At 32.0% G+C, this 11,439-nt stretch overlaps 1 protein-coding gene across 1 annotated transcript; it reads left to right on the top strand.

The window, feature by feature from the left end:
• Positions 1–85: 85 nt before the first annotated feature.
• LOC104901912 (actin-related protein 2/3 complex subunit 3) lies at positions 86–3,551 on the top strand. The gene is given in 6 exon segments (XM_010689538.4): positions 86–295; positions 425–474; positions 1,604–1,712; positions 1,820–1,855; positions 1,858–2,088; positions 3,101–3,551. Coding segments are annotated over 5 exon segments (522 nt in total). The 5' UTR covers positions 86–295; positions 425–471; the 3' UTR covers positions 3,244–3,551.
• The last annotated feature ends 7,888 nt before the right edge of the window (positions 3,552–11,439 follow it).

The following is an 11,439-nucleotide window of genomic DNA, read 5'->3' as shown; positions in this document are numbered from 1 at the left end:
TCTCTCTCTCTTCTCCCTCCCAATCCAAATTAGATGTGGCCATTTTTCTTTCTTCAAAAATCAAATAAAAATTACCCATTAATCACAACATAATCACCCCTTGTAAATTTTATTTGGCTGGATGTGGAGCGTGGACTAAACACTATCGAGAAAAGCTTGTAGACTGCAGCCCAATTAATTGATGAAAACGCTGTCGTATAAGCCATAATTCACCCACCAAACAATTTTGAAAAACCGATGAAATCACTAATCAGCTCTCATCATCGCCCAAGATAATTTTCAAGATTAAATTCAGGTAAAAAATTCTCATACTTTCTTGAAAATCTTGTTAATTTATGATAATTTCAGCATTCCCAATTTTCAATTAATGGTATTCATGTGAAGTTTGTATAAATTAATTTGTGCCTAAAATCTCTTCTGCCAGATCTTTGCAAGGGGAAATTTTTGGCAATAGTGAGATTGAAGTTCGTAATGGTGAGAGGATTTAACACCCTTTTCTTGTTTGAGCTGATTTTTTTTGTTAAATTTCGTTGTTTTTGTAATGATATGGAGTTAAATTGACATTCAAGCATCTGGGAATTTTTTGTTTATGTAATTTGATACAATTTGAATTGTTGTGTAGCTTATTAATCACATTTAAACATGGGATTTTGATGGTAAAATGTGGATTCAGGAGTTTATTAAGTTGGGTCTTTGAGGATTTTATGGGATTGATTATGATTTGGTGTTTCATTTTGACAGTGAATTCTAATGCTAAAGTAAATTCAAGTTTGTTAATAAATAAGACAGTGCCAGCTGATAGTAATCTGTTGGTTTGTTCTTCTGATACTCTTATTTACATGTATAGAGTGAATTATTCGATGAGAATATCAAATTCTACGATTTTATGTGCACTCGCGTCTCCATTACACCTTAAGGGATCTTTTTGGTTCACTATTTTTGGGCTACCAGAAATGGAATCAATTACCAATTTCTTTTTCTCTTGTTTGGTTCAATGCCACATCAACCCATCACCATTATTGATGTTATTGGATTCCCCAAATTTGTTATCTTCCAGTCCTCCTCAAGTAACAAAATCCATTACTTAGTGGTAATAGTTTCCATTCATTTCCATTCCTAGGCTTGAACCAAACACTTAATAAAGGTAACTAATTTTATTACCATTCCCCTCCTCTATTTGTGTCCATTCCATTCCCTTTCCATTCCATATCTTGAACCAAATGACCCATAAGTATTCATATGGGTACTCGATATTCTAACATGGGTATGGACATTGGTCTCTTAGAAATGTCAATCGTGTTGGTACCCAATAACCTAACATGGTCATGGACATTGAAAACTTTCAAACTTCAGCCATGCCAAAAAAACTTCCAAGTCCTTTGGAAAAGGCCCGAGTTTAACATCCAGACGTGTACTTAAATGGGATATACGTAGTTGAATCCATGTAACGGAGTAGTTTTAGAGTTTATTTCTACTAGTCTTTAGGATGGATAATCAAGATTAATTCATAGTATATTGGATTTGGATTTAATATCTATATGTGCGGTATTGTTATGTTGTTGATGCCAGAGTGATTAATGCTAAGTTGCGGCTGTAATCATAGGTTTACCACTCTAGTTTTGTTGACGAGGAAGGAGTAACAAAAGCTTGTGGATGTCCACTACTTCCATTGAAAAGCCATATCAAGGGCCCTGCACCAGTTTCTGATCAAGGTTAGCCAATCACACCGTTCATTTGTTCCCATTTGTTCATCTGTAAATAATTTCTCCAAACTTTCTTCTTCTGTTATTGACTGATGTACATTGTGAAATCTGCGCAGAAAGCACAGATATTGTTGATGAATCAATCACCTTTTTCGCGCCAATGTCTTCTTCAGAAATTTTGACATAAAGAGCTCTGCTGATAAATTGCTTATATACTTGACATACTACATTAACATTGCTTTGAAAAGGCTTGAGGGATGCAGAACATTGGCCGAAGGTACCAAGGCAATTATTAATCTGGGTCTCGAGGATGTTCCGGTCCCTGGAGAGCCTGGTTTCCCCTTCCCTGGTCTCTTTTCCCCTCCTAAATCGCATCAGGAAGCAGGTAAACTTTATTAACTTCATTCTGCTACCCCTACTATGGTGCAAATTTGCGTATATGTTATCTAATCTGTGTTTTGAAAACCATATGGTTTCTGCATGATTACATTATTTACACCATCTGTAAAATTAGGATTTGGGATAAACGATAAGTCAAAATGCACTGGGAAGGTCAAATTTCATAACTGAGAGCTGTATGATCTTCAATTCTTCATTTTTTACCATCCAAATTACATGTAGGTCAAATATTAGGATTTAGAGCTGTTTTCTTCATCCTTAACAACCCAGAACACAATTGTAAAGGTCATATTTTAGGATTTAGAGCCTCATCCCCTAAATAATTACTTGATTGAGTATATACTTGAATTCTGATTTAGCTTGTTCCTACACAATTGCTGTTCTGTGTTGGTAGCAGATGTCATGAATAAGAAAGATTTGTAGTAAAATGATATTGGCTTCTAATGTAGCACCTATGTTACTCGAGCTCAGGTTCTACTGTCTTGCTCGGCTATTCAATGAAAATATCAGTGTTTTTGGCCCGAATAGAGTATCAAATGTTGAGGCCTATGTCTGTGTTGTAACATGGAACAGGATTCTCTCTACTTCCTTTTCTCTGGTTCTATCTCCAGATTACAACACCTCACTAAATAACATATAAACCCCCCCAACCACCACGTTTCCTTATTTTGCAAATCTGGCCGGTGTATCAAGAACTGGAACTGAAACTGTAGAGGAACCGGTCCGGATCCATATGAAATGACATACTTGCGGCTGTCAAAATGAAGACTTTAAGTAACATTTTAGTACCACTATTGTTCCAGTTAAAATCGAAAAACATCATGCTCTTCTTTTTTTTCATGTAGCCTGGGCCCTGAGACGATAAAATCCTCAGGAATCTTTTGTTGAGCTGATTTTCATTTGTCCACCATCTTATACTTTTCGGGGAACATTTTGGTGACATGAATCCACCTAAAACTTCCATTTCCCTTATCTTCTGTCCCATCATTTGTTAACAGAGTTATTCAGAAATTACCTGAAGCAGATCAGAGAAGAGACAAGCGGGAGGTTACTGAGTGTTGCTTATCGACCTAATGGAACTCCAAATAAATGGTGGTTGGCATTTTCGAAGAGGAAATTCGTTAATATCATCGCTCTATAATCGGCTGCTTGCTCTATCTTTCCGGAAGAAAAACATCAAATGGGTCTGCTTTATATGCCCTCCAGAGTTCATTCTATTGCCTGTAATTGCCTTTTATTCCTTTATATATTCTTTGACTGAGCAACTGAATAGATGAATAGCTGTTCAGTGTTTCATAGAACTCAACAGTACTATCTCTGTGTGTATGTATTTGAGATCAATTGTAGTCTTGCGGACAAACTTTTTGTTGAGAACGTAGAGAAAACATGTTAAGAAAAATGTAAGTAATCAAAGAAAATATTTGAATCAAAGATTACAATTTTATCGTACTGAGAGATCAAAAAGTGTTATCCTAGATGGTTCAATGGTTAATCATCTTGATAAGTTAAGGTACAGTCTTGAGAAAACATCCTAAACTTCGAATCTCACTATTTATCAAAACTATAGTTAAAGGGGAATTCATTAATTGAGTCAAATCCTAAACTTCGAATCAGGAATATGAAGTGGGAAATGATGCCCGATACTTCACCCCATCAACCTCAAATACTAAACATGACTCCCAACTAGGTATTGAAATTTAAGTAGCTTTATGACCAAATTCCAACTTAAGTACTGTATTATCTCTAAGGCTATGTTAAGTTCACCTGAAATTTTCTGATCTGAACTTATCTGATCTGATCTGATCTGAACTTATTTTTTCTGATCTGATCTGATCTGATCTGAACTGATCTGATTACAAGATCTTATCTTTTAGATTTTTCTCAATCTATAAGGCTATGTTTAGTTCACCTGAAATTTTCTGATCTGAACTTATCTGATCTGATCTGAACTTATTTTTTCTGATCTGATCTGAACTGATCAGATAACAAGATCTTATCTTTTAGATTTTTCCCAATATATAAGAAAAAATATAGTCATGTGGGGTCTTGTTTGATTCGTCTCAATGAGTACTTTATTAATATTCAATTATTATAATTTTTACTAATATGTGATGAAAGATATAGTGATTTTTAAATATAAGCATTATCTGAACTGATCTGATCTGAACTTATTTTTTCTGATCTGATCTGATCTGATTAGATCTGAAATAAGCAAAAATAAGGTTAACTGAACATAGCCTAAGAATGTATTTAATGGTTAAAATGTTTAATGCATTTCATTGGGATTTGTGTAACATTCCTTTTAGGCTCCGACCTAAAATTCCAAAATCCTTTCAGTAGTAGGCTTAGTCAGCAATAGTATTTCAAGTACTGAACACCATGGCACAGTTCTCCATGCATGGATGATAATGGATTCTTCTTTCTAAAATTTCATTTTCTCTCTGAAAGACTTAACATATGAAAGACAATCACTCTTTTCCATGTATAAAGATTTTTTAAAAAATTTCCTTTAAATTTCTTTTCTTTTTCTTTTGTTGTCCTTTGAATACTCCTTTTGTAATGAAAGATCGAAAGCATTGAACAAAAACAATGCTAATTGTTACTTTTACTTTTTCAGCCCTCCCTTTAAGACTATTCCATCTTATAAAGAACATCACTATATATTAAAACTATATATTATACAGTTTTTTTCACTAATTTTAGAGAGTTTTGGTCCCATTGTAAAAGGGTAAAGAAGGAAAAAAGAAATTAAAATTTGAAGAAAAAGCTAAAGTTTTTGTTCCATGGTTGGACCAGACTCTTTTTCCCAAGCAAACATTTCCAGGCTGCAAAATTATATTTTGATCATTTGAGAAGACAATAGACAAGTGTAATGATATATTAATTATCATCATCTTTTACCTTCTTACAATCCACTGCCATTGCAGGCATATGTTTCCAACTTAAGATTAAGATGAACTTATTACTTAGGCAAAAGAAGTATGAAAGTGGTAATCCAAAATTTATCCACTTGCCCACCTATTCTTGTAGCTTGTGTTTCACCAAATGTATGTAGCTATCTTGTATGAGCAATGATAGGTACATATTCTCCCCCTCTACATCTGTTATTCTTGATACGACTTGATAATACGAGTTATTGAAAAATACATGAACTTGAGACAATGATATAATCGCATATTAGAGGCTATAAATTTCTTTTGGGTCGTATATCTCTTGTTTATCGATTGTTAAATAGAGGCTGAAGACTAGAGATGATATGTGAATAGGAATTAGGTTATTAGGTAATTGTCAAATTAAGGATTTAATAAGATGCATTTGCATGAGCTGGGATAAAGACCGAATGATGTGAGTCGATGAGTAGGTAAGCATTTTTTGTAATTTTATAGGTTTCAAATGGTTAGTCCAGTGTTACCTAATTTAATTCACTCAAAACGGAAAATAAAAAAACAAAATTGACCATAATTCGCTTGTCTCGGTTTGTAGGAGAATTAGCGAATTAGGTAACATTAGGTTAGTCATTTAGAGTTTAGCCGAATAAGAAAACATATTCAAGAAAAGAAAACATGATGAACATGATTATAAACAATGGTTAAACTATGAAAACATGAAATTATATCCAAAGAGACATATATTCAATTAGTGGGTTGATGATGAAGCAAACTCAAGTAAATGTCATTGTATATCTTGAGAATATGATTTGAGTACTACATCACACCTACTCCTAAGCAAAAGTTATAGTAATGATTTTTTGGTGATGTTTGTGGTTGAAAGACATAGGGTTCTTCTTCTTGCTTCTTGTCCTCTAATTATAGTGGAGGTATATATATTGTGTCTTGAGACTTCAAATCTTGACATCAGTTTCTGGCCCCCAATTAACACTTGTGTTAGTACTTGGTAGTTTTCAACTTCTACTAATTGCCTAATTGCTATCATGCTTATCTCCCCTAAGCCACTCATTAATTTTGCAGCCACATTGTCTAATTTTCATGTCATGTAATGAGTGCTTATACCTTTGATAATTATGTTATGCTATATGCAATATCTAACATAGGTTAAGGAGTACCCCCATACCTATTTATGTATCCTCATGTTTGTAGGTCGCATGTCTAAGGGTGCGTTCTATTCAACTTATTGGCCCTGAACTTATTGGACCTTATCTGAACTGAACTTATTGAACCTGAATTGAACTTATTGAAACTTATTAAACCTGATTGGACCTGATTCAACTTATTGGACCTGATTGAACCTGATTGGAACTTATTGGACCTTATTGGTACTTATTGACCTTATTGAAACTTATTAGACCTTATTGGCCCTGATTGAAACTTATTAGACCTTATTGAACCTGATTGAAACTTATTAGACCTTATTGGACCTGATTGAAACTTATTTGACCTTATTAGACAAAAACATTGACCATGAATAACATAAATATTACCACTAACGTAAATACTACCCCTCAAAATTTTTTATGTAGTAATAATTATTATAATTCGTCCTTTAAAAAATAATTATTAATTATCTCTTATGATAATTAATTTAACAAAAAAATTTACTATATATATATTTGCCTATACATAACTTTCACCACTAATATATCTAATAGTCTTGTTTTGATTTTATAAAACACTAGTAGAAAATCAAAAGTTAATTAACATTTATTGCTAACAAGTTAAAATTGGCACATATAAAAAATTCTCACTTCACTTTCATTAATGTGAATGTAAGTAGATAGCATTAACTCCTTCATTCATTGTAATTAGTAACGAAAACATGTTATCTCTAATTATTTAAAGACGAATTGTAAAATATTATAATTATAATTATTATTATTATTGTTAACCTTAATTATTTGACCATGATTATAATATTATTTAATAGCAATATGAATAATCAAATAATAGACAATAATACAATTATAATATTATACATTGTGGTCCTTTAATAAAAAAATCTAATCATAACATAATCAGCTAATAGTAATATGAATAATAAAATAATAGACATAATACAAATAAATAATAGACATAATACAAATAAATAATAAAATAATAAAATAATAGAAACTAATACAAGTATAATACTATATAATCATTGTGATACTTTAATTAAAATTCTAATAATAACATAATTAGCTAATAGTGATATGAAATTATGAATAACAAAATAATGGACAATAATACAAATGTTTATTAAACATTGACTATTTGGACCTTATTGGACCTTATTAGACCTGATTGGAACTTATTGGACCTTATTAGACCTGATTGGAACTTATTGCACCTGATTGGAACTTATTGCACCTGATTGGAACTTATTGGACCTTATTAGACCTTATTGGAACTTATGGCCCTTATTAGACCTTATTGCAACTTATCTGAACTTTATCTGAACTTATTATCTGAACTTATAAGACCTGAAATTTATTTTTTTAAGTTGAACAGAACGTACCCTAAGTTGATCATGAATTCGTCATGAGTGTAATACTGCATCTCTTCTTTGACGTGTAAAACATAGATCATAATCGTATGTAATTTAGATCATAATCGTCTAATCGATAACATTGGTATTGACATAGGACAATAGAAAGTAAATTTAGCTACGATAAACCCAATTTTACAAAAGCACATAAGGTAATAAAGCCGTGTATTATGACTATCATTTTCGAACATATATAGGTATTATACCTTGAAATGAAATTTGACCCTAAAACTTTTAGTAGTAATCAATTACACTGCGTTATTGCCTATAAACATCAGCAAAAATTCACTAGATCCAATGCTAATGATCATGGAAACTACTATTCACCCTAGTGATATTCCATTTCATCATGATTGTCTACCACATTTCACCACCTTTAAATCTTTAATATATCATTCACTATATTATTCAATTATTATGTGGATCCTCATATGATCAAAATCATGCGGCATCTTTTTTTTTATATATAAATATTTTTCCCTCTAATTTCTTCATGTAATATGATGGAAAGTGCAATTTCATCATCTCTAATTTGCGATCCAAAGTAAATTAGTGTACAAGTAGGCATAAAAGGAGATAAAGCAATTAAGCATGGCCCTTAGATTAAAGTTGAAAGGGTATTTTTGTCATATTGGATTATATTAAAGATGGAGAGAATCCAACTTTACTTCTCTCCTCTCTTACTCACTCCTTTATGTTTTTTCACATAAAATCTTTATCTTTAAATTTCTGTTTTTTTTTTTTTTTTGGTGATCAACTTTAAATTTCTGTTATCCAAACGGCTTTATTTTTCTTTGCTTTCAACTTTATAGATAGATAAATTTAGGAAGTTCGTGGAGCTGCCTGATCATCATCTACATATTCGCCCACCTCTAGCACATGTCTTAAAAAATTGCAGTAACATCAGCATTATTGAACATACGTAGATGACAGCAAGTTTAGTTCCTAAAAGTTTAATATATATATATATATATATATATATATATATATATAGGGTTGGGTTCTAGTGAGAACCCTCTTATGGTGAGAACCGTGAGAACCACATAAAATGAGCAAAAAAAGTAACAAATGAGCAGAAACATAAAATGAGTAGAAAACATTATGGTATCAAAAACGTAAAATGTACAAAAATGTAAAAGAAGAAAAACATAAATTGAGCATAAAAAAGTTCAATGAGAAAAAAAAAGTAAAATGAGCAAAACGTAAAATGAGCAAAAACGTTGATAAATGAGTACAAAATTGTTAAATGAGCAAAACCATAAAATAAGTGAAACAAAAAATGAGCAAAAATGTTATGAAATTATCAAAATCTTCGTAAAATGAGGAAAAATGAGTGGTTCTCACGGTTCTCACCATAAGGGTGGTTCTCATATGAACTTAATCCTATATATATATATATATATATATATATATATATAGGATTAAGTTCATATGAGAACCACCTTATGGTGAGAACCGTGAGAACCACTCATTTTTCCTCATTTTACGAAGATTTTGATAATTTCATAACATTTTTGCTCATTTTTTGTTTCACTTATTTTATGGTTTTGCTCATTTAACAATTTTGTACTCATTTATCAACGTTTTTGCTCATTTTACGTTTTGCTCATTTTACTTTTTTTTCTCATTGAACTTTTTTATGCTCAATTTATGTTTTTCTTCTTTTACATTTTTGTACATTTTACGTTTTTGATACCATAATGTTTTCTACTCATTTTATGTTTCTGCTCATTTGTTACTTTTTTTGCTCATTTTATGTGGTTCTCACGGTTCTCACCATAAGAGGGTTCTCACTAGAACCCAACCCTATATATATATATATATATATATATATATATATATATATATATATATATATATATATATATATATATATATATATATATATATATATATAGTATTTAATATCAAATCTCGCCTATATTATTATGTTTTGTGGTTGGTTCCTTTATAAAGAAATAAATATTGAGTGTTATGATCTAGATTTTGTAACGATCTCAATAAAAATAGTCTAACTATTTATTTTGAAGAGTATGGAAAAACAAATGTAAGTATGTAAATAGTCAATTATTTATTTAGATTTTTGTCCCAAACCCTTAATTTTATGCCACTTTACGAGAAACTACCTTAAGTAAATGAAATTGTCCAAAACTATTTGGACTCCATAAAACCATTATTGACCAATAATATTCAACGGTTTTCCAACCAGTTGACCATGGTTTTTCAGTCAATAATAGTCACATGCCAAGCACGTGAGTCGAATTTTTGCCTTTTTTGTTTCTTCTCTTTGTGGCCACCATTCACCACCCAATGTCGTCACCTTTACCTAGCCACAACTACCAATCCAAGCACCTACCGTTGCTCGTCACAACTACTAGGACCACCATTTGCAACTCAAAGTCACCTAGAGCAACCCACAACCACCAATACGAGCACCCAACACAAGCACTCGACACAACCACTACGACTACTCGTTGCAACCCATAACCACCAATACGAGCACCCACCACAAGCCACATCCATATACATCCACCAACCGTACTTGCCACAACCTATACGACCACCCACCGCAACCCACAAACCGCCTAACGCCACTTCTCGAAAACCCAGATCTCGAATCGAAAACCCACAACCAACACTTGCCCCACCCACACCCTACCACCACCATTAGCATCAAAATGAGAGAATGGAGGGAAGTGAGGGAAGTGGATAAAAAATGGCAAAACAAACCGCGTCACGTGCCTAGCACGTCGTTATTATTGAACTGAAAACCACAATCAACTCCCCTTTAAACCATTTAGGTAATAGTCAACAATTGTTTTTACTATTTAAGGTAGTTTTGGACAATTTTGTTTACTTAAGGTAGTTTCTCGCAAAGTGGTACAAAGTTAAGGCAGTTTGGAAAAAAAAAAACCTAACAATTATAAAGAATGAAGGCAAAAACTCCTAGTATATTTTAATTTATATTACATATCGAGTTCGCTCTCACAAACCTTTCAACTCGGTTCATTAAAGTATACCCTCGAGCTCGGACTTGAATCAAACCCATATCCATTAAGTTTAAACCCAAATTAAAGTAAGCTCTTTTGAGCTAATTCTTGATTCAGTCAAGCTAGAAGAGTTCACAAACACAAGCTCAATTAGCCCCTTTATTTACAACTTCAACATCAGAGATGATAAGTCCTTCATCCCAAAACTAAATATATTCATGAAGTCAAATAAACTAAACAGAATCCAGAAAAGGGAACATAGATCGACAAGGCAAATATTTTATTAAAGTAGAAGAGGTGAGAAAGAAAGAAAAGGAGAAAACATACAAGATATATAAGAAAGCCATAAAGCAAAGGAGGATGAACAACTAGAAGGAAAGCAGCAAAAAGAAAGTGACCTAGGACAAAGAAGGTTCAAGGTTTATTTGCATAAAGACACAAATTCTCTACACGGTCTTACAAAGTCACACTACCTCAATCGTCACCTAGTTAAATAATACTTCATGCGATTCGAAATAAGTGAAACATTTTCCTCAAGTCACATAAAAGAGAAAAAAAATTCACTTATATCATAACGGAAAAATAATCTTTAATCTTTAGTCATACAAATTACAATAATTTTTAAAAGTTAGATTAGCAAATCGTCAGACTAAAAAACTTTTAATCAGATCGTCTAACACGAGACTAATCAGTATCACTTCCTGGAAGAAAAAGATTGAACTACCTGCTTCCAATATAAAATTTAAAAATATACACATATTGATGCTTATGTAAGCATATTGCTAGGACAGATATTTTCCATGTCAGTAACATTTTAAATCAAAATCTATTTAATTTTAGAACTAGAAGGATACTATTTAGGCCTC

Source organism: Beta vulgaris, chromosome 8, assembly GCF_026745355.1.
Source record: "Beta vulgaris subsp. vulgaris cultivar EL10 chromosome 8, EL10.2, whole genome shotgun sequence".
In the NCBI taxonomy this organism is placed as follows: Eukaryota; Viridiplantae; Streptophyta; class Magnoliopsida; order Caryophyllales; family Amaranthaceae; genus Beta; species Beta vulgaris.
This window is presented reverse-complemented; position numbering and strand designations above follow the sequence as displayed.